This window comes from Danio rerio, chromosome 15 (assembly GCF_049306965.1).
Source record: "Danio rerio strain Tuebingen ecotype United States chromosome 15, GRCz12tu, whole genome shotgun sequence".
In the NCBI taxonomy this organism is placed as follows: domain Eukaryota; kingdom Metazoa; phylum Chordata; class Actinopteri; order Cypriniformes; family Danionidae; genus Danio; species Danio rerio.
In genome coordinates this window covers 36409963-36435000 of record NC_133190.1, presented here as the reverse complement: position 1 = coordinate 36435000, position 25038 = coordinate 36409963, and the positions used below count along the sequence as shown (strand labels likewise).

At 34.3% G+C, this 25038-nt stretch overlaps 2 protein-coding genes and 1 long non-coding RNA gene across 3 annotated transcripts in view; 2 read left to right on the top strand and 1 right to left on the bottom strand.

The window, feature by feature from the left end:
• n4bp2l2 (NEDD4 binding protein 2-like 2) overlaps nt 1-7759 on the top strand; it is a 9038-nt gene extending 1279 nt beyond the window's left edge. The window contains exons 2-6 of the mRNA XM_688657.9: nt 1-84; nt 2244-2368; nt 5253-5341; nt 6653-6729; nt 7047-7759. The exon at nt 1-84 is cut by the window's left edge and continues 854 nt beyond it. Coding sequence (XP_693749.2) covers nt 1-84; nt 2244-2368; nt 5253-5341; nt 6653-6729; nt 7047-7170 — 499 coding nt within the window. The 3' untranslated portion in view covers nt 7171-7759. The remainder of the gene's footprint in view (nt 85-2243; nt 2369-5252; nt 5342-6652; nt 6730-7046) is intronic.
• Nucleotides 7760-9899: 2140 nt separating this feature from the next.
• Nucleotides 9900-25038, top strand: part of pds5b (PDS5 cohesin associated factor B) — a 63132-nt gene continuing 47993 nt past the window's right edge. The window contains exons 1-6 of the mRNA XM_688861.9: nt 9900-10191; nt 14899-15025; nt 16727-16930; nt 19488-19574; nt 19663-19760; nt 22627-22753. Coding sequence (XP_693953.2) covers nt 14918-15025; nt 16727-16930; nt 19488-19574; nt 19663-19760; nt 22627-22753 — 624 coding nt within the window. The 5' untranslated portion in view covers nt 9900-10191; nt 14899-14917. The remainder of the gene's footprint in view (nt 10192-14898; nt 15026-16726; nt 16931-19487; nt 19575-19662; nt 19761-22626; nt 22754-25038) is intronic.
• Nucleotides 10126-13666, bottom strand: LOC141377879 (uncharacterized). Its single transcript, XR_012390977.1, has 2 exons — nt 11826-13666; nt 10126-11497 (listed from the first exon to the last, which is right to left on the bottom strand). It is a non-coding gene; the product is annotated as an uncharacterized lncRNA (long non-coding RNA).

Sequence of the window (25038 nt, the reverse complement as noted above, 5' to 3'; positions counted from 1 at the left end):
ATATCAGCAGTATGATATTCATAATGCTTTGGTGCTCGTATTGTTGAGGGGAGTCCCAGGATCTGGGAAATCCACTCTGGCCAGGTGTGTATCAGTATACATTGTATTAAGTAGTATCTGCACGATTGAGGTAAAGTTGGGTTTGTATTCACACATTCAGACTTTCCTCTTAATAATTCAATTTCAGAAAAGTATTCTTTGCAAATACTAAATAGGGAAATCATATTAGCAGCCAATGACTATCAAAGTACAGCATTGTTCACAGTCAGATAAATAGTGCTAATGTTGTTTTGAACACATACTTACATTTCAGACCGAATATTCAAATTACCTTGGTAAACCATATAGGGAGCACATCACAATGTTATCTCTGGACGAATATGCGAATATAAAACCAACTTTACCTCAATAGCTGCATAACACTGGAAAAATATGTGATGATGGTGTTGATTTTGCAATAACCTTTCTTTTTTTACTTTTTTAAACATTCAAACATATTGACTTTCAAATTTGATCCAACAAACATTTTATAAACTTTAAAAGCAATACATAATAAAGTAAAATAATAATAGATAAATAAAATAAGTACATAATTTAAAAAAAAACAAAAATGAAACATAATACTAAGGATGCTCTGATTAGGATTTTTGGAGCCGATACAGAGTACTGATTCCTTGTCATGGTGATCGGCTGATACAGAGTACCTATTCTGATGCTTCAAGCTTTATATGACTTTAACATTGCAGAAAGCACATTTTCCCACTAGGTATGATACTTGTGTGGAGATCTCTCCTTTCCTAAGAGATTAAATGATATGTTACATACAATCCCTTAAACATGTCTCCTACAGTGCATTTTCATAGCGCTTCACTTTTTCCCATTTTTTTTATTTTACAGCCTAATTCCAAAATGGATTAAATTAATTTATTTCCTCTGAATTCTACCCACAATACCCCATAATGACAATGTAAAAAAAAAAAAATTAATTTTTGAAAATTTATTAAAAATAAAACCTGAAAAATCACATGTATATAAGTATTCACAGCCTTTGCTGTAAAGCTCTAAATTGAGCTCAGGTACATTCTGTTTCCATTGATCATTCTTGGGATGTTTCAGCAGCTTAATTGGAGTTTGCCTGTGGTAAATTCAGTTAATTGGGCATGATTTGAAAAGGCATACACCTGTCTATATAAGGTCCCAGGGTTGACAGTGCATGTCAGTGTACAAACCAAGCATGAAGACAAAGGAATTGACTGATTCCGATTGGCCGGGAATCGGTTATAAATTAGCAACAATTTCAAAAAATCGAATTATAAAATGTGATTATCGGCCAATACCGATTCCCGGCCAATCGTTCAAAGCATCCCTAAAAAATACAATAAAAAAAAACTAACCTTCAACTTAACTTTCAGTTTCAGTAATTCTAGTTTTACAGAGTTTGCAGAACACATCCATTCTCGACCAAAGCAAAGTTTATTGTTTGGCATAGTACACTGAAACAAATGATTTGATATAACCAGGGCGTTTTCTTTACCGGTTTCCTAACTATTCAGACAGTTTCAAGTATGGAAACGTATTATTTTGAACTTAAAATGTTTTGAGAAAGACCATTAAGTTATTTCTCTCCTTCCACTCTTGATGCTGCTAATTCTTTCCTGACTTTGTCATCCAGTGTTTAGTATTTTGCACGGATTACATTAACTCTTGTGCAAACCTTTTAGTAATAAAAAATATAACAAAATGATTGATTGACTAAACACTGAACCCAAAACCACATGCAGCTAAATGTATAACATATCAGTAAAAATGATAAAGAATTCAGACAGACGTCTAAATGTGAAAGATAACATGCAGTTAAACATGTCTAGTTAATATTTTTGTGAATGAAGAAATGACAGAACAGATGTTTTAGGGTTTTTTGTAAATAGAATGTTTGGCTGTAAAAGCACCAACAGCCGCAGGTGAGATTTTCCATAACAGCATAAGTGCTTATTAAATCTGAAAACAATCAAATATTTTTGCTAATTATTTTTTTTATTTCAGTTTGTATTTTTTAGTTACTCATTTGTTTTTATTTCAGTTAACAAATATGTTTATTAAAATAATCTTGTATTTTATTGGCCTCATTGATGTTTGAGAAGCAAATCAGTGGTGAGATGTTTGATTTAACTGGCTACTGAAGAAGCACAAGCAGTGCTCATGTTGATTGGAGAAGTGCTGATAATATTGTATGTGTTGCTCAGAGAGCTCCTGTCCACTGGTCCCAATGGAGTGGTACTGAGCACAGATGACTACTTTTTCCAAGACAACAGATATGCATTTGATTCTGCTCTCCTTGGGGATGCACACGACTGGAATCAGAAGAGAGGTGAGCATAAGTTTATTTGTTATATGTTTTTATTTATAATGTTTATATATGTGTAAACAGTTAAAGTCAGAACTATTAGCCCCCCTGAATTATTAGCCCCATTTATTTTTCCCCCAATGTCTGTTTAACAGAGAGACATATTTCTAGACATAATAGTTTTATTAACTCATTTCTAATAACTGATTTATTTTATCTTTGCCATGATAACAGTAAATAATATTTTACTAGATAATTCTCAAGACACTTCTATACAGCTTATAGTGACATTTAAAGGCTTAACTAGGCAGGTTAGGGTAATTAGGCAAGTTATTTTATAACGATGGTTTGTTCTGTAAACATCATTTGGGAAATATTGAAAAAATAATAATAGTTCAAAGGGCGGCCAATAATTCTGACTTCAACTGTGTGTGTGTGTGTGTGTTTGTGTGTATACAGGTCCTTTTCAAAAAATTAGCATATTGTGATGAAGTTCATTATTTTCTGTAATGTACTGATAAACATTAGGCTTTCATATATTTTAGATTCATTATACACAACTGAAGTAAGTTCAAGCCTTTTATTGTTTTAATATTGATGATTTTGGCATACAGCTCATGAAAACCCAAATTTCCTATCTCAAAAAATTAGCATATTTCATCCGACCAATAAAAGAAAAGTGTTTTTAATACAAAAAAAAAGTCAACCTTCAAATAATTAGGTTCAGTTATGCTCTTAATACTTGGTCAGGAATCCTTTTGCAGAAACGACTGCTTCAATGCGGCGTGGCATGGAGGCAATCAGCCTGTGGCACTGCTGAGGTGTTATGAAGGCCCAGGATGCTTCGATAGCGGCCTTAAGCTCATTCAGAGTGTTGGGTCTTGTGTCTCTCAACTTTCTCTTCACAATATCCCACAGATTCTCTATGGGGTTCAGGTCAGGAGAGTTGGCAGGCCAATTGAGCACAATAATAACATGGTCAGTAAACCATTTACCAGTGGTTTTGGCACTGTGAGCAGGTGCCAGTTCATGCTGAAAAATGAAATGTTCATCTCCATAAAGTTTTTCAGTAGATGGAAGCATGAAGTGCTCCAAAATCTCCAGATAGCTAGCTGCATTGACCCTGCCCTTGATAAAACACAGTTGACCAACACCAGCAGCTGACATAGCACCCCAGACCATCACTGACTGTGGGTACTTGACACTGGACTTCAGGCATTTTGGCATTTCCCTCTCCTCAGTCTTCCTCCAGACTCTGGCACCTTGATTTCCGAATGACATGCAAAATTTGCTTTCATCCGAAAAAAGTACTTTGGACCACTGAGCAACAGTCCAGTGCTGCTTCTCTGTAGCCCAGGTCAGGCGCTTCTGCCGCTGTTTCTGGTTCAAAAGTGGCTTGACCTGGGGAATGCGGCACCTGTAGCCCATTTCCTGCACACGCCTGTACACGGTGGCTCTGGATGTTTCTACTCCAGACTCAGTCCACTGCTTCCGCAGGTCCCCCAAGGTCTGGAATTGGTCCTTCTCCACAATCTTCCTCGGGGTTTGGTCACCTCTTCTCGTTGTGCAGTGTTTTCGGCCACACTTTTTCCTTCCCACAGACTTCCGACTGAGGTGCCTTGATACAGCACTCTGGGAACAGCCTATTCGTTCATTCGTCCATCTTGCTTGAGAGTGTCAATGATGGCCCTCTGGACAGCAGTCAGGTCGGCAGTCTTACCCATGATTGCAGTTTTGAGTAATGAACCAGGCTGGGAGTTTTTAAAAGCCTCAGGAATTTTTTGCAGGTGTTTAGAGTTAATTAGTTGGTTCAGATGATTAGATTAATAGCTAAAAGGTTTAGAGAACCTTTTCATGATATGCTAATTTTTTGAGATAGGAAATTTGGGTTTTCATGAGCTGTATGCCAAAATCATCAATATTAAAACAATAAAAGGCTTGAACTTCAGTTGTGTGTAATGAATCTAAAATCTATGAAAGTCTAATGTTTATCAGTACATTAAAGAAAATAATGAACTTCATCACAATATGCTAATTTTTTTTTTTTTTAATTTATATATATATAATTGCAGGGATCACCAAACTTGTTCCTGGAGGGCCGGTGTCCTGCAGATTTTAGCTCCAACCATAATCAAACACACCTGAACTAGCTAATCAAGGTCTTACTACAGTAGGTATACTTGAAACATCCAGGCAGATGTGTTGAGGCAAGGTGGAGCTAAACCCTGCAGGGACACCGGCCCTCCAGGACCGAGATTGGTGACCCCTGTATTATTGCATAGTTAATTCAAATACATAATGTGGTATTATTGGTGCTTAAGAAAAAAAATGTCCAGGTTATATTTCAACACCATATACTGTTCTTATTTATTTATCTTGTATATGCATTCTTTTTATATTATGTATTTATATTACATGGTTATATAACATGTATTATTATTTAACATTTGTGAGAAGTGACTCTTTTGACAAAATATCCAGTTCATATTTGTTTTTTATATTACATAGTTATATCAAACAGGTAATGCAACACAAGTGATTCTTAAAAAAATGTGTCCAAGTTAGGTTAAAGCCCAAATTAAAGATAAACATATTATAGATATATAACCAAGTTCTATATATTTACATAAATAATCCTGTTTTTTAGACTTTAAGTTTAGTTAATATTACGTTCAGTGTTTAATTTGTATTATGAAAATTACTAAATAAGAATACAAATAAGAAATTGAGAAAAAAATATTAATGTACAGATTTATATAATAACATTTTTATGTTTCCTAATTATTCAGACAGTTTCAAAGGCGGACACATATTATTTTGTACTTTGAATGTTTTGAGAGGATCATGAAGTAATTTCTCTCCATCCGCCCTTGATGCTGATTATTTTTGGTTTGGTCTTTTTTGTCAGCTGAACAGGCGATGCTGGATGGCTGCTCACCTGTGATCATTGACAACACTAATGTGAAAGCCTGGGAGATGAAGCCTTATGTTGAATTGGTGAGTTTACATTGCTGTATATTTCCTGTTTTCATATCATAGCAACCGTAGGGCTCTCGCCTCACAGCAAGAAGGTCACTGGTTTGAGCCTTGGCTGGCCCAGTTGGCATTTCTGTTTGGAGTTCCATGTTCTGCCAGTGTTGGCATGGGTTTCCTCTGGGTGCTCTGGTTTCCCCCACAGTCTAAAGACATGCCCTATAGGTAAATTGGGTAAGCTAAATTGGCCGTAGTGTATGTGTGTGAATGAGAGTGTATGGTTGTTCTCCAGTGATGGGTTGCAGCTGGAAGGGCATCCGCTGCGTAAAACATATGCTGGATAAGTTGGCGGTTCATTCCGCTGTGGCGACCCCAGATTAATAAGGGGATTAAGCCAAAAAGAAAATGAATGAATATCATAGCAACCGACTTTAAAAAAAAAAAAAAAACAGTTTTCTGTTTAATGGAGAGAAAAGTTTTACATCACATTTCTAAACATAATAGATTTAATAACTCATTTCTAATAACTGATTTATTTTATCTTTGCCATGATGACAGTACATATCATTTTACTAGATATTCTTCAAGACACTTCTTTACACTTTAAAGTGACATTTTAAAGGCTTAACTAGGTTGTTAAGGTTAACTAGGCAGGATAGGGTAATTAGGCAAGTTATTGTATAACGATGGTTTGTTCTGTAGACTATCGGAAAAACAATTTGCCTAAAGGGGCTGATAATTTTGTCCTTAAAATGGTGTTTACAAAATCAAAAACTGGTTTTATTCTTGTCGAATTATAACAAATAAGACTTTCTCCAGAAGAAAAAATATTATCAGACATACTGTGAAAATTTCCTGAATCTGTTAAACATCATTTGGGAAATATTTAAAAAAAGAGAAAAAAAAAAAAATCAAAGGGGGCTAATAATTCTGACTTCAACTGTGTGTGTGTGTGTGTGTGTGTGTGTGTGTGTGTGTGTGTGTGTGTGTGTGTGTGTGTGTGTGTGTGTGTGTGTGTGTGTGTGTGTGTGTGTGTGTGTGTGTGTGTGTGTGTGTGTGTGTGTGTGTGTGTGTGTGTGTGTGTGTGTCTGTGTCTGTGTGTGTGTGTGTCTGTGTCTGTGTGTGTGTGTGTGTGTGTGTGTATACATTGTAAACCTTAAATAAAAATTAAAAAGTTTTTATTTTTTATTACATTTAAATTACTATACTTTCAAAATCATTCCACATAAACCCACAGATTTTTGTAGAAAATTCTGCACAGCAACTGCAAAAAAAAAGTCAGCATATTCTGCTAATTAGTAATACATTTGCATTCATGCATTTTATTTCACCCAGGCTTTAGAGAACGGATACAGAGTGGACTTTCTTGAGCCAGATACCCCTTGGAAATGTGATCCCGCCCAGTTGGAAAAGTAAGTCTGTTAACAGTTTTGGTTCTCGTGTTAAGCAAAGAACTCAGAGACGTTAATAAATCACAGAGTGGGAAAAATTATTGACTTTGGATCAGGTTTTTGGCGTATGGAACAGAGCTTCAGAATTCAGCCGTGTTTAAGTGGATGAAATGTTTTATGGTGCAGGATCAGTGCGTATCTTTTATATCCCCATGAATATAAACTAACTCTGGTCGGATTAATTCTTTTCTTTGTTTTTATTTGCCACCGGCTTTGTGTAGCGCTTGAAAAGAGCTTGAATATCCTGGTAATTTCCTGTCTATTAATTTAATCAACAGGAGGAACAAGCACGGCGTCCCTCGAGATACGATAGCAAAGATGCTGGATGGGTTCGAGCGGCCGATGAATGTTGATATTGTGATGAATTCTGTCGTGCCTCCGCATAAAAGCAAACCCCATTAACACAGAACTGATGATATCTAGCTTTGCATTTTAAAACATGTTGATGCAGATGAAGTTGTTTTAATGACAATGAAATAGCAAAAATATTTCAAAAATCTTCTGTTTGATGTTCGTTGTAATCATTACACTTTCTTTTATATTTCCTGTACACTTAGTTTGCATATAAAAATGTTTTTTTTTTTTTTGTAATATATAATGACAAATGTAAACCGTCCACATTGATAAGCGTAGAACATTGGTAGATTAAGAGTTTGATTAAGCGTTTGATTTTAGACAGGCATGTAATGTATATTATGTGCTGAGATTCATGATTAGATGATAAAACCACATCTGTAGTGCCATGCTGAATTAGAATCTTTAGCTGTATTTAAGGCATTACGTTTTGTTTGTTTGTTTATTTTGAAAGGACCAGCCGCTCAATCTACTGGATGCTAATCTAATCTCAGGGTTTGTGTTTTAGAAATATTGCTGGTGCTGTATGTTGTTGATGGCTCATGTGGGGAACATGCCAATTTTTATTCAATACAGGTTATTTTTGTAAATAAATGTGTTTTTATGATGTTAATAAATCTTTTTTGCATCATTTTTACATTTGGTTCATTTTTATTTCATTAAAGTTTTGACATTTATAATGTTGGTTGGTTAAAATGATTATAAGTTTAATATTATTATTATTTATTAATTTTCTTTTCAGCTTAGTCTCTTTATTAATAAGGGGTCACCTCAGAGGAATGAACCAACAACTTATCCAGCACATGTTTTACGCAGTTGCTAATTTTACGCATCTGCAACCCAACAATGGGAAACACCCATACAATCTTGCAGACACTCACATACACTACGGCCAATTTAGCTTACCCAATTCTCCTGTACCGCATGTCCTGGACTGTTGGGGAAACCGTAGCTCCCAGAGAAAACACATGCCAACATGGGGAAAACATGCAAACTCCACACAGAAATACCAACTGACATAGCCAGGGTTCGAACCAGCGACTGTGCTACCCACTGCGCCACTTGCTGTCCCATATTATTATTATTACTTATTATATTATTATGGGCGAGGCAGTGGCGCAGTAGGTAGTGCTGTCGCCTCACAGCTAGAAGGTTGCTAGGTTGCTGGTTCAAACCTCGGCTCAGTTGGCGTCTCTGTGTGGAGTTTGCATGTTCTACCTGCCTTAGCGTGGGTTTCCTCCGGGTGCTCCGGTTTCCCCCACAGTCCAAAGACATGCGGTACAGGTGAATTGGGTAGGCTAAATTGTCAGTAGTGTATGAGTGTGTGTGTGTGAATGTGTGTGTGGATGTTTCCCAGAGATGGTTTGCGGCCGGAAGGGCATCCGCTGCGTAAAAACTTGCTGGATAAGTTGGCGGTTCATTCCGCTGTGGCGACCCCGGATTAATAAAGGGACTAAGCCGACAAGAAAATGAATGAATTATATTAATATTGTATATAATTATTATAAAGAAATTATGTTGCAGAATATTTACATTTATTTTGTTTATTTGGTTGTTTATGTAAATTTATTTAAATTAAATAGGTTCATTTAAAGAATTTCTTACGATAACCAAACTAAGAGTTTTCGATATCTGTAAGTCATTAGGGTTATTAAAGTTAAACATTAAATAAATGTTGTGACTTTAAAAAATCATAAACGGAATGAATCAATCATTTATTAAATAAATATATAGAAACTTTAATAACATTTTTATTTTATAGAAAACGCTGGTTATTTTTGTAAGTAAATTTTTTTGTACAGAAATTTTTGTAAGTTTTTTTTTTTTTTTTTTATGGTGCAATACATTTCTAATTTTGGGCCATTTTAAATTGAAGTTGTGACATTTATAACATTGGTTGTTTTTTTTTATTTCCCAAATTATGTTCAATAGAGCAAGGAAATTTACAGTATGTCTGATAGCATTTTTCTTTTGGGGAAAGTCTTATTTGTTTTATTTCAGCGAGAAAAAAAGCATTTTTTAATTTAAAAAAAACATTTAAGGTCACAATTATTAGCCCCTTTAATCTATATATTTTTTTCTTGATAGTCTACTGAACAAACCATCGCTATACAATAACTTGACTAATTACCCTGACCTGCCTAGTTAACCTAAGTTAAGCCTTTAAATGTCACTTTAAGCTGTATAGAAGTGTCTTGAAAAATATCTAGTCAAATATTATTTACTGTCATCATGGCAAAGATAAAATAAATCAGTTATTAGTTATTAAAACTTTATTAAAATTTATAAAGTCTAGAAATGTGTTGAAAAAATCTTCTCACCGTTAAACAGAAATTGGAGAAAAATTAAACAGGGGTCTAATAATTCTGACTTTAACTATATATCAGCTTTATTAGCAATTATCATTACAATTTTACATTTCTATTATTCCTTTTGAGTAGGATTATCAAAGTGCACAACAATAAAACTTAAATAATTTGTTACTTAAAAATAAACATTAATTGAATGAATGAATGAATGAATGAATCAATAAATACATTTTTGGTTTATTTTCATTTAATCAAAACTAAAATAAAATCTAAAACTGTAAATAAATATAAATTAAAGTTAAAACTGATGATCTAAAAATAAAAACAAACCGTAAATTATTATTTAATACCAAAGTAACACTTGTTTATTTGGGAATAACATCTCTCTTGCAGCAGCGCATACCTGTCAAATGAAGGCGGAGACTGGCTGTTATTCTTCTCATGTCCTGTAGGAGTCGCTGTTACACCACACTCCAACCTGCCCGCGACTCCACACAAACGCTCGCTTTTACACAAGCCATTTCCGTCACTATTACAGCAACTTGTTTCTGTTTCTAACAGCAAAACTGCCAATATAATCTCAAAGCACGCAGTTATGCTGTTAAATAAATAACCGCGAGTGGAGGAGGAGGGAGAAGCGTCTGTGTTGAGCAGAGCTGCACTGACTGGTGCAGATAGGGACAAATTGGCGCCATTTTGAAGCCGACAGGAGGATCACAGCGGTGGAGAAGCGAGTGGAGCGCGCACTTTTTCCAAAAAGGTAAACGTCTGTTTGGAAGTAAACCGCACGCGAGGTCAAAACCGCTCCGATTTGTATGTCTTTAACAGGGATTATTATTTCCTGGCTGTTTCCGGAGGTGCTTTTGTAATTTTCGGCGGTTGCTTGTCTATTCTCTTGTTAACCCATGCGAGAGACTCTCACTCTCAGCCTTTCCCCCCAAAATCTGTCCATTCTTTATGTAAAACCCGAATTGCAATGACAGTCGTTGTTGGTTTGTGTGAAACGAGTGTTTTCGTGGTGGTTTTCATTGGAAATTACGGTCGTGCGCTTCTTTGATGCCTCGTGTATGTGCACATACATCCGAGTGTGTGTGTGTTTGTGTTTTAGCCTTGTTAGCTTAGCATAGCTGCTCGTAAACCGCTTCAACCTAACGTTAACGTTATTTTAAAGTCTGATTCAACACATCAATTGAGACTGTAGTAATGCATTTTGCATTCGGTTTCATTTGTCCCATTGCATGTTGAGATCGTACGAGCCGTAGTGCATCGGATCTAGATAGTAACGGAGAAGCTTACAATGTATTTTAGCTTGTAAACACCCCCTTAGGGGTGTAATCTGGTTTTCTGTGGGATAAACCACTGTCATAGGCATAAAATGACAGCTGTTGTGTGATCACGACTGTGTTTTGTTCTGGATGTGGCTGTCTTGAAGCTGTGAAGTGGTACAAAGACGTCAGTTGGGAAAGTCAACCTGCTGTCAGTGTAAACCTCTCTTCCCCCCCATGCAAAATCATTATAAGGCTGTGATGGTGTTTGTAAACGCGTTGCTTTGTTTACTGATAGCTTGTATTAAGGTGTTGTGAAATATGTGTTTGGTGTTTGAAGGGAGTGTAAAACACACTTGATCCTGCTTAGAAATGACAGCTATTTTCGCTTTAGCTTGCATTATTAATTTCTTGCAAAATTGTGCTGGGTTGTAAGTTTATGAATTGCTCTAAGGAAAAATGCAGCTTGAAGATTCATTCATTCATTCATTCATTTATTCATTTCAAGACCCCATGAAATTCGTGTTTTGTTTTAGTCTTTTATGTAGCCACACAGTTATGTATTCAGTATGACCTATACAATGTAGTTTTATTTGCACTAGAGTATGTACATTCTTTTATTTGTGTATAAAATGAAAATGTGCCATTATTTATTTAATGTATTTAAGTCTCTACGGCTAGTTTATGAAAACAAAAACAAAATATTTATGATTTGATGACATTAAACGACAATCACTGCATCCCCAAATTACTAATTCGTTGTTGATTTTAAATCTTTATATTTAACCACTCTCCTTAAAACTGCTTGGTTTTACCAATTTGTCATTACCAAAATCTTTAATAAAATATGGTAATATTTGTGTTATTACTTTATTTTTTAGAATTATAGAAAAACAGGTTAGATAAAATATATAATCAATATATATTTTACATTAAATGATGAGAGCAATAACTATTTAATAGCTAACTCAACTATTTTGAAATGTATGTTTTACATTTTTATTAATTTTATTTATTATAAAATAATTTTTTTCTTTGTAAGCAATCTTAAAAACCCAGACATTTAGATCTTATTGTAAACAATGTTGAATTTTAATGATAAATGTTTTGACCTCACCATCGTCCAGACAAAAAGATAGACCGCTTTCCCTGTGTGTCAGATTTCTCCATTCATTTCTTGAAGCTCCACCTCTAGAGAGTCGACTACAAGCTTTTTCAAATTTATCATGAATAGACCAGAATCCCTTCTTCCATACATTTATGCTGAGATGTACTTTACACAGTCAGGGAACTTTAATTTATTAATGTTTTGGTCCACTTTTATCAGAGGAAAGTGACAGTATCACAACGTGACATGATTTTGTAAAGAAAATAAAAACAAACATAAATTGTCTGTGTATAATAATGATAGCTCATCTTTCATTCAAATTCTATGTTGATTGAAAATGGTTTTCTCTAAAACACCGTCCATTTCTTAGGTGTATTTCCCAAAATCACTGTGAGCTAAACTATGGTTGCAAGTTCTGCTGCATTTAATTAGAAATAAAGTTATGAATTATCATATTGTTGAACTTTACTTTGTTTTAAGAAATAATAAACAAGAAAAAAGGCTAATAAAAATATTAGGGCTGCACAATAAATTGTTTCAGCATTAATATTCGCATTGCATGATCTGCAATGTTAAGTTGGTATTTTCACCAGGAGCCACAGTTGCAAAGTATAGCCTCAATAGTGTACAATTGTATCATTTGCATTTGTTTTTTTAAGGCCTGTGATTGTGTGGGGATTTGAGGAGAGTTTAAAGCATTCAGAGACGAGAAAATGTTATAGTTTGTAACTAAATGAAGGTTAAATTTATAGAATTATAATTATGATGAAGACTATACAGTGCTATTTACATTTGATTATTAAAACTCCAAAGAAAATTGTTAAGCACTGTTTATTTCACTTGTATCTTTGATCAGTTGTATTTATTAATTTGTTTATCAAATTTAATGCAAATGATAATCAAACTAAATAAATCAGTTATTATTTCTAAATAGAGTTATTAAAGTAATCTGTTAAAATGGAATTTATATAGCTATATTTATTGCAGGAAAACTAAATAATGCAATGTCAAACTTTTTCAATATCGAGTTGTCCAAAAAAATAACATTATATTTAAAATAAGACATAAGTGTTATTTGAAATTTTTAAAATAGTAAAACTAACAAATATAGTGCTACTATTTCCGTTTTTTTTTTAATTTCAAGCCTAAAACCTGTATTTTATTTTGGCAATTTACCATTCTGCAAGTTTTAAAGTGTCAGTAGGTACTATGCACAATATATCGTTCGAGCATAGATATCACAATGTGAATGTGTGTATCCACATCCACATTAGTCACAGAATCAGATTATTTGTTAAAGATTAAAGGAGATAGAGATTTTATTATTTTTAAATAATTTATACAATGATGACCGTGTTATTTTATGTCTGATTGTTCCATTTCTGTACCTGAATTACCATCAAGACTTTCCAGAAAACTGTAAAGTGCTGTTTATTTTACTTTTATCTTTGATCTGTTGTAGGTCTGCACAATATATCGTTTCAGCATCGATATCGCAATGTGATAATTCACAATAGACACATTGCAAGATGTATGCAATGTTGAGTTTGTATTATAATTCGTTATTTGCACGTGTTATTGATGCCTGGAAATCTATAATGGTTTTAAAAGCATTCAGCCATAATAAATTGTACAATTTGTGACTTTAACAATGTTTCTTTTTATTTAATTATTTTTATTTTGATCCTTCAATTACTGTACTTGAATATGGTTAGACTCAGGAAATTATAAAACATTATTTTTGTTGTGTATATAATTTTTTTTATTGCATGAAAATACTCACAACACGTGCAAATACTGAAATGCACTGCAAGTAGCACAGACCACAACGAAAATGTGTTTGGGGACCCTAAAAGGTTTATCCTAGTTGACATAACATCATAAATTCTTTCCAAATAAAGATGATAAGTCATCTGGTGAGATTCTATTTATATCGCAATATATAATGCAAAAAAAAATATATATATATACATATATATATATTATATTATATTACATTATATTATATTATATTATATATTGCAATTGCTGAATTTTTCCAATATTATGCAGTCCTAATCTATTGTAATTATATATGCTTGTTTATTTTTGATACATGCAAACACACTGCACATAAAAATAATTGATCCCAATCTATCTAAATGATTGTAATCATTAGAGCTGTTTAAATCATCTAGTGAAATTAATTATATCGCAATATTTATCGCTAAAAAACAAAACATTCTTATGTCAGATTTTTTCAATATTGTGCAGCCCTGCTTGTCAGTGAATAAAGGGTGACAGTTTTTTGGTTTGCTTTATAACCACCAGCACACAGCCTAGATTTAGGCCTGTACTTTCAGTTCGGATGAACATCTTAAAAAGTAACATTTGGTAACATCTAAAATGGTGATTGTGAATTAAAAACTGTCAGTTATGTCTAAGCAAATGAGTGATCTTTTTTTTTTTTACCTGTGTATTTCTAATTTCAGTAACAGATGTGTGCACTGCAGCTCTGATGTATTGCTATTTTAATAAACCATTCAATATATCCTCTTATGCAGATAAAATAGTTTGCTTGGCAAAGTGTTTCATGGGCACTTATTTAAATGCTGCGCCAGTGGGTCTAATTGGGCTGTTTATAACTTTATGAATTACAGCTCTAGAACGTGCGACACTTATGCAGTTGTTTTGATTTGCATGTTTAACTTGTCTGCTTCGATTAGTCTGCTTGCTGTTCATACGTGGGTGTCGTGTTTCAGTGTGATAATCTGCAAAACCTCTGTGCGCATCAACTTGATTTGAAAGTCTGCCATTTATTTGACATTAAATGTCTCTGTGGCTTTGAAATGCATGAGACTGCTCTTTCTGAAATGTTTTTTTTAGAGCTGTCAATATATTTAACCATCCACAGGAGGTGATACTTTTGGACAACATCCTGCAGTTGCTTTGCATTTTGTATTTTGTTTTTGAGTGCGGTTCTAGTCAAATCCATATTCTGGGTGCATTGGATAGTTTTTTTTTACAGCACATTCTTTTCTAAAATATTGATTGATAGAAATTCCCTGTTCATTATTTTATTGTTCATTTCTGTTTTTTTTATACACATTTACAGCGAGCACTGATTGGAGAGCATGGCTCACTCCAAGAATCGAGCCACGGATGGCAAAATCACCTACCCGCCGGGGGTGAAGGAGATCTCCGATAAGATCTCCAAGGAGGAGATGGTTCGGAGACTGAAGGTAAGCAGCAATCTGTCATTCACAAGAAGAAACCACGAATGCTTGTACACACAATTCTTCGTTTAGATGTACAACTTTAGATTAAAAAAGTTTGTAATATTTTATTTAATTTATGATATTTTTGTTATTTGATTTATTATAGTTATTATTAACTATATAGTTATTATAGCTTGTTATTGTATTATTATTGTTTTTATTTTTATTTAGTTTTCTGTTTTAGCAGTTTATATATATATATATATATATATATATATATATATTTATAAATTTATATATATATATATATATATATAAAAATTTATTTAATTTTAGCACTTTTTTTTAGCACTACCTAACATGAACAAATACTGTAATAAATGTGTTTTTTCACAAATGTGTTGTTCAACTGAAACAACGTTATTGTAAAGTGTTACTATACAGTGCTTCCCACACATAGGTTTAACTTGAGTGGGCAGCCTAGGTATAAACGGCCACCCCAAGTACATTTACTGACACTTTTTTTTCTGTTATTATCATCCTTTTACACTTTTTAAAATATCTGCACAATATGATCATTGTAAGCTCTGTGAGTGTGAAGCTCTGTGAGTGAGAGACCTGTCAACAATCCCACAGACAGTTTCACTTGCTCTGCAGACCCACAGAGACGCACCTTTTTGGAACTTAAAAAATTGTATACTCGTAGAAGATTAAATGAATGGCTGCACAAATATATGTACACCATTAGTAATGGTTAATCGACACATTTGCCTTATTTAAATAATCTACACTTTTTAATCTTGTGATTATTATAATTGTTTTAGTTCTATTCCCTTTTCTGTCATTTATTTCTCATTTGCTGTATATTTTATATGCATATTTAAAATGCTTTGGTGTTTAAGTTAGCTTTGAACTTGAGAGAGAGAGAAGCAGGTTTTACCTGTCAGTGGATGCACATGGCTCCTGAATAGCATAAAAGTTAGAGAAATAGTGGATTTCTTTCTTTTTTTTTTTACTCAAAGCAATTGTAAGCAACTGGGTATAACAATGTCATAATAAATAAAATTATTGATAAATTAAATAGTTTTGTTTGTTGCATATAGTTAACTATTTATGTGATGTTGGTAAATGGTGTGTTTCAATCTGGCTACCACCGCAAGTTTATTTCAAACCTGTGGGAAGCACTGCTATACATATATCAGCTTTATTTCAAAATGATTATTATTAACTTGTTTTTTATAATGTTTCATATTTTGAATGTAAGTTTTTATGGTTTTAGTCATTTTATCAGTTTTTAACCACTTGTATAATGTTATGTTTATAATTTTTGTTTTTTGTTTATGTCGTATATTTTTGTTTTTTATAGGTTTTTATGTTATTAAGCAATATAAACTAACTATGTTTATTATATATATATATATATCTTGATTAAGTATGTTGGTAAATTGATGCAGAGTTATTTTAACATTAGCATTATCCAAAATTTGATCATCTTAAAACCTTCAGCTGAGGTTTTAGCAGAAAGAATGAAATGATATATGCTCATATTTCAAGACGTTTTTACAGCTTGTAGATACCGTTTCCTCCCTCCGTGGCTTTGTCACTTATGTCTATTTTTAAGCAAGTCTGCCAAGGGAAAGTGTGGTTTTTATTAGAGTGTCTTGCATCACACTGTTGGTTGGATGCGCGGCTGACATACGGCTCTGTGGTGCTTTTCAAATTCAGATGGTGGTGAAAACCTTCATGGACATGGACCAGGACTCCGAGGAGGAGAAGGAACTCTATCTGAACTTGGCCTTGCATCTTGCCTCGGATTTTTTCCTCAAACATCCAGACAAAGATGTCAGACTGCTAGTGGCCTGCTGTCTTGCGGATATTTTCCGCATCTACGCCCCCGAGGCCCCGTACACATCACCTGATAAACTTAAGGTTGGAAAACTCGAAATCTACTCACTTGAATTCACCATTAGTTCCTGCATATTTCAAAGAAGCACTATGAACATGTAGACCATTTCTGTAGTTACACTTTAGGCCCTGATGTTGTGACACTTAAAATGCAATTTAGTTGGTTTAGATCACAACCCATTTACACCTGAAGTTTAATTATATCTCTTATATCCATTTTCCATTTATCATATTTTATAGGTGCATATGAAGAGTTTAGATGGAGAAACTTCTAAAGGCCATTTGATATTCTTCTAAAATTAGCATTTTTCCTCAGAATCTTGAGTGTTGGCTCAGTAATTTTTACGTTTTTATTTTACTTCTATAGTGATGAATAAGTTATTTTCATTCGCTTTAGCATGACATAACTGAAGACAAGATGATGGGTGTTTAAGTATGTCCCCAAATGTTTAGTATGTAAAATGTTTCAACATACCAAAAAGGTTTTAGTATGGTTTGTGTTTATGCAAGTGAAACAAGTGTGGTGCTAATCGACAAGAGAAGGCACCAATAACGGACCATACACCATACTTATCAAGCAACAAAACTGTTTATTGCTAGTACACACAGCTGATATCAATTATCACAATAATATTCAATAATAAATAATTAACTCTTGAACGTCATTAATCGAAATACAACTAAATTGCATAAATCACAATGCAAAATAAAGATGATTAATAAGGATAACATGACTAAAAGACAGATAATGAAACCACAAGCAATTTGATATAAGTATTTACCACCTCAAGTGATGTGCCATTATTTTCCTCCTCAAAGACTGTGTAGCCTGTCACTTTTGAAAACCAACAAGTGTATCCAAGAATGCCCGACAATGTGCACTTATTTCACGGCTGAGCTTGCAATATTTCAGCAAGAAACTCACCTTTATAGTCAAAATCTGGACAAAGGTCAGCCTATTAGGTAAGAGAGAAGAGTTGATCAGGCCCTCAACTAGATGATCCAGTTGAATAGTGCATCTAGTTGATCTCTCTCAACTAGATGCACATTATTTCTGATTGCAATGAACTAATTTGAGGTTTGTAGTGTCAGCGTGATTATTTAGAGTCAATATTCTATCTTCTGAAATTTGGAGAAAGTTAACCATAAGGTCATCAGACCCTTCTCTGGTTATTTTATCATGCTTTAGTCTCAATATTTTACCTCCTGAATTTTAGAGAAAGGTGTGAAGTTTACCTTAGGTCAGGAGACCCTTCTCTGTTCATTTGGTTGTTTTTTGAGCGCAACAGGAGAAAAACAATAAAATAACCCATTACTTACAGTAGGGTTGGGGGATGTCAACCAATTTGGCATCGTACAATGTCTAATGTGAAACATCGCGATGGACGATGGCATTGTCGTCGTAGGCGGCGGTAAATTACTTATGAATTATTAATTGATTCATAATGAATTAATTATTTATACCCTACCATTTTAACTACCTGACCCACACGGTGTTTGTTTTATCCATAACCAAATCATAAATAAATAAAGAGAAGTTACACACAAATTGCCCCATCAATCACTTTTTTTCCGCAGGGCTCTGACATGAATAGGCAGAGTGATCTGAGTTGTTATAATGGCGTCGACAAACTTGATTGGTAAAAAAGGTGCACAACCAACAGCAACCGACCAACAGAATCTGAGGTTTTTGCTAAAATTAACAAGTAAAAGTGTGAAAGTGAAAGACTGAAGTAGTGTACTGATGCTGTGACGCATTACCTGATAGATTCAAAAGTCAGAAGAGTTGTTAGAGACAAGATTAATGAAATATCACATTTACAACTATTGTCGCAATCCAGCTGTACATGCTTGATAAACTGTCCGACATGCACTGCTGTCTGCGGTTTTGTGCTCAAAGCACCTGCTAACTACTCATTTTAGGAGAAAATTTTAGATGGTATTTAGAGGCTTTTGCATCTGAACTCCTCATATATGGGTGTTTTTTATATATTTCGATCTAAAACTAATAAATGTTTATGCAATAAAAGCTCATAGAAAGAGGAAAGAGACTATGGAAAATTTAAACTAGGAGAGCAGCAGCTTTTGCTTCTGCTCTGATAGTCATAAAACATATGATTTCAGATAGGAAAAATTTAAATCATGTCTGGCTAGCGCATTTCAACAACACTTAAGTTTATATAATAATTAATTCAGTAGACAGAGAGAAGTTTTTGTTGCACATTTAATAAAGAGCGTTTGCTGTATGGAAAGCACTCTGCAAATATGTCTTCAGCTGCTTCTGGAAGATGTCAAAAGTGTCAGACCTTGGTAATGCATGTATTAAGCACAGGATGCATATAAATGCATCATAATGCCAGTTGTAATTGCAGTATTACAATCCTACAATGTTTGCTCGTGTTGTAATACATAAAAACATTTGTGGGTGTTTCATGTGTGCATGTTTTCTATCATTTGAACAGAAGGCAGCAGTTGCTCATTGTTCAGCGGAAAATACCAAAATATCACTGTGGTCTCTCATGCATTGCCTTCGTAGGTGTTTAAACTATTAAAACTGTCTGCTCTTTTGTTTTTCACTCAGGATATTTTCATGTTCATAACTCGGCAGCTGAAAGGTTTGGAGGACACAAAGAGTGCTCAGTTTAATCGATATTTTTATCTACTGGAGGTATGGCACCCAACTAATAGACACCGTAATAAGGTCTAATGGTTTAAAACAAGCATCTGACCTTGTCTTTCTGCCTCTGGCTCTCTAGAACATCGCTTGGGTGAAATCCTACAACATCTGCTTTGAATTGGAGGACAGCAATGAGATCTTTACTCAGCTCTACAGAACGCTGTTCCAAGTGATAAAGTGAGTCTGTTGTTCATATTTGTCCACTAGGGCATTTCGTGTGTGTGTGTGTGTGTGTGTGTATATATATATATATATATACACATACACACAATTATAAGCTTTTTTTGGCTTGTTTTCGTGTGTGATTTAGTGCTGGGCAAAAATGAATCGTGATTAATCAAAGGAAATCCAAAATAAAAGTTTGTTCTGCCAATATATGTGTGTGCGCTGTGTATATTTACTTTGCATATATAAATAGACACATGCATGCATATATTTAAGAAAATGTTTATTTATATGTATATGGTGGCACAGTGGCTGTGTGGAGTTTGCTTGTTCTCACCGTGTTCTCACTGTGTTGGAATGGGTTTCCTCCGGGTGTTTTGGTTTCCCAGTGTTTTATTTTTCCAGTACTGGCTTGTGGCTTGATGTGCAACTGTTGAGTAAAACATGCCGGAATAGTTGGTGGTTCATTTTGCTGTGGTGACTTCTGAAATAGAGATTAAGATGTTTGAGTTGATAAGAAGATATTTTGAAGAATCAAACTCAAGTCAAAGTCAGCTTTATTGTCAATTTAACCACATATACAGGACATACAGAGAATCGAAATTGCATTATTCTCTGACCCTAGGTGCCAAACATATAACATAGTTTAAAAAAGTAGAATTTAAAAAAGAAATTACAATATATACAATTACATGTATAATATAATCTAAAAATATAAACAACACCATTAACAACACAATTACATTTAACAACACAATTATGTTTAAGCGCATGTTGAAAATTGCTAATTATTAAATTTTGGAAGGCGACGCAGTGGAGCAGTAGGTAGTGCTGTCACCTCACAGCAAGAAGATTGCTGGTTCGAGCCTCGGCTGGGTCAGTTGGCATTTCTGTGTTGAGTTTGCATGTTCTCCCTGCGTTCGCGTGGGTTTTCTTCGGGTGCTCCGGTTTCTACACATGCGGTACAGGTGAATTGGGTAGGTTAAATTGTCCGTGGTGGATATGTGGGAATGAGTGTGTGTGTGGATGTTTCCCAGAGATTGGTTGCAGCTGGAAAGGAATCCACAGCGTAAAATAAATTGCTGGATAAGTTGGCAGTTTATTCCGCTGTGGCGACCCCGGATTAATAAAGGGACTAAGCCGAAAAGAAAATGAATGAATGAATATTGGAAATTGGTAATTATTGAATGTTGGAAATTGGTAATTACTGACTTCCATCATTGAAAAAAAAAAACAATGAAAGTCAATGGTTACCGGTTTCCAACATTCTTCAAAATATATATTTTTGCATTAAGCAGATAAGGAAACTCATAAAGGTTTGGAATGAATTGAGGGAGAATAAATGATAAGTAAGGTTTCATTTTTGGGTAAACCATCCCTTTAATTTATTTATTTAGTTAAAATAAACAGGCTGGTCGATATTGCAAACAAATGATCACGATATCATGTTTCATATCAATTGATATAGATAATTTTTGAATATTTTTAAATAATACATTTAGGAATATCAGGATTTTTTTACCACATAATTTTAGTTTAGTGTGTGCAATAGTAAAAGGTAAATACTAAACAATCAAAGCAAACGTTAAGGTATGAATATTAATGATACAGTAAACCTCAAACCCTGTAAACAAAAGAAGTTATGATAATTAAATCTGAGATTTCAAGTAAAGGAACCAACCATCATTACTCAAATACATACTGCAACATAACAAATAGTGAAGTTGGATGACTACATTACCACTATGCTAAAAACTCATTCAAATGGGGAGCTAATAGCTGGGATGCACAAGAAAAGATACCGAAAAGCGACATCCTAACATCCATTTTTATTTACAATCTTCTCACTGCTGCTATACGGCACTCATTTTCGTGTGTGTTTTTATTCTGACCTGAAGTAACAAGCATGAGTGGTGGGTGCAAACTCTTTTTAATCAGTATTTACAATGGTTTTCGGTCAATAAATACCGATACCGATTTTTATCGGCCAGTCCTAATGGTGCATATCAAAAACACTTTTCAGTGTTTTATTGGGTTAAATTGAGTCTCTCACTTCTCTAAGCTTTTATTGATATTACTTCAATAGTCTAAATTACATATACACTTGTTTACTTGCATCTGTGCTGAGCTCCCTATGTTGCTCTGGCTGAAGGGACATAAACATTGCCAGACAGTGGAGAGTGTTCAATCCTCCTTAAATTGTTTGTCCTGTCAATGGAAAAGTGTCCTATCAGCTGTAGCATTGTTTTTGCGACTATATTATCGGTCTCATTAAGAATGACTTAATGACAAGCTTAATTGCCATATATAAAACACATTTATGACACTGCATTGGCTAATTCTATATCCCCAAAACTCATTGTAGTTATTAACTGTGCCCTCTAATGCTTTTAGTAATGCTATAATAGAGCTGCCATTTAGTTAGAAAGTACAACGATGAATTCTGCAATAACTATTGTCGTAAGTCAGTGAAGCACCTCCTCGCTTTACTGTTTTCTATTTGAGATGTAAATGTGAAGCTGCAGCCTATTTGTTATGTCCTAATGAGCTGTCAGCCTCCTGCTCTCCGATATTATTTCCCTGCATTCGGTCAGATGACAATGATGCGTGCGAATCCCAGGTGGAAACCCTTCATTGCATGTGCGCCATAAAGGCTGCATATGGGGGGCGATTTATCTCAGCCACTGTTGTTCAGTCATTCGGAAATGTCCTCTACGAGCGGGACACTGCAGCGATCTGCTCTCATGTGTAAATGGGAAAAACCTAGAAGAGTTTCTGTTTTCTCTGCCTCATTGCACGCTCTTCCCATTTTCATTCGTCTGATGGACCTGATGTTAGGTCAGTTTTACAATGTTTTTTCTCTCTCGTTTTCTTTTAGCAATGGACACAATCAGAAAGTTCACATGCATATGGTGGATCTCATGAGCTCAATTGTGTGTGAGGGCGACTCTGTATCACAGGAGCTCCTGGATACGGTTCTGGTTAACCTGGTTCCAGCACACAAGGTACAGAGAACAAATGAATTCAAATGAGAGGAAAATATGCATGCTAATTGTGTATTTATGCATTTATGTTAATTTTTACTTTATAAAGGTCTCAAAACATTTATTTCAAATACTAAAATCATGTAGAGCAGGGGTGGTCAACCCTGTTCCTGGAGAGCCAACTTCCTGCAGATTTCAATTGCTGCCCATATCAAACACACCTGAACCAATTTATTAGGACCTGAACACCACGTGATAATTACAGGCAGGTGTGTTTGATATGGATTGCAACCGAAATCTGCAGGAAGGTGGCTCTCCAGGAATAGGGTTGACCACCCCTGATTTAGAGCATTTATTGTTGATGTAAATAAGGGGTTTTTCTGCCAAATTTTAATATCATACAATAAAGTTAAAACGTTGGGGGTTTAAACAAAGTTAAAACTTTGGAAATCTGCAGCCGATACCAAGTACTGATTCCTTGTCATGGTTATCGGCCGATACAGAGTACTGATCCTAATGCTTTAAGCTTTATAATGCATTAAGCACAGTTTTAAGTATGATACTTAAGCGGAGACCTCTCCTTGTCTAAGAGAATAATTTAAGGATGCTGCATATAATACCGTAAACACATCTCTTTTAACCATTTAGTATAGACATGTTATGGCCAGAAGCAGCTTTACAGAAAACAATATAACACGGATATAAAAATTGGTTTGAAAAATTACAAACAAGGCAATTTGGACACATTGCAAATGATGGAAAAAGAATTTAACATGTCTCAATCCAGAAAAAGATTGAAGTGCATATTTGATTCATAAGAAGTTAAAATGCACACCTATAAATCCATTACTTTTTTACTAAAAAGTAACATGCCTATACAGTAATGTTAAGTATATTATAAGAAGTTATATTATTAACTATTCATTAAAAAATTTAACTGTTTAAGTTTAACTGTTTAAGTTTTATTTTGCTAATAATTCCTGCCAGCGTTTAGTAAACTTGCAATATTGTCAAAAACACTGAACTTTCAGTTGTTACTGTATGTGTAAAAAGGCCTAAATACATACAAGATCATTCAAAAATTTAGCTCGTCTGCAACTATTGACAGCAAATTGCTCAATGAGAGAGAGATGGATTTGCACTCGCAATGTTTTTACTGCTCTATTCATTTATAACAAATGGAATGCTTAGAACATCCCTGTGCCTCTTACGATCTGTTCTTTTGCTCAGTCACTCTCATCGCCATGATTTCTGGGTATTTTAACTAATTTTTCGAGATTAATGAGCCACTACAAATATGCGGGAGACTCGCGAAGCTTTCGGGAGACATTAAAAGGTTAGATCAATCACCAGATAGGCGCGATCGCTCCGCTCATGTCATAGCACTGGAAATACAATGGTTGCACTTGCAACAAAGAGACCATCACGCAGGTCGTGCCAATAGACTGTATAAATGGGTCACACCGCAACTGTTTATATTTTATATTTGTTGTGACACGAGCACACAGAAGGCTCACGGCCCCACGCATCATTTACCTTTCTACATATTGTGGCTCCGGTAGACTATGCATAATATACTGGAGCGCACATGCTTCTTCCTCTGCTTGTAAACACTTGCGATGGGTTCACAAGATCGGCCAGATTTGCGTGCACCAATCGAGTCATTAAATGTGATATTCAGCCGATACTGATCTTTGGCCGATCAATCAGAGCATCCCTACTGGTTTTGTTGTAAAAAAGCAAATATCACAACATATTTTATGTCTGAAATTGACACATATTTGTAGTTTTATGCAAACAAAAATGCTCTAAAATACAACACTTAGTTAATATTGGGAATAAATATTATCAATCAATGTAATGAATAGTTTTACTTATGTACAATTAAAGTCTGAATTATTAGAACACTTGTTTATTTTTTCCCCAATTTCTGTTTACCAGAGAGAAGATTTTTTTCAACACATTTCTAAACATAATCGTTTTAATAACTCTTTTCTAATATTGGATTAATTTTATGTTTGCCATGATGACAGTAAATAATATTTGACTAGATATTTTTCAAGACACTTCTATACACCTTAAAGTGACATTTAAAGGCTTAACTAGGTTAATTAGTTTAACTAGGCAGGTAAGGATAATTAGTCAAGTTACTGTATAATGATGGTTTGTTCTGTAGACTATCAAGAGAAAAATATTGCTTAAAGGGGCTAATAATTTTGTCCCTAAAATGTTTAAAAAATAAAAAACTGCTTTTATTCTAGCCGAAAAAAAGCAAATAAGACTTTCTCCAGAAGAAAAAATATTTT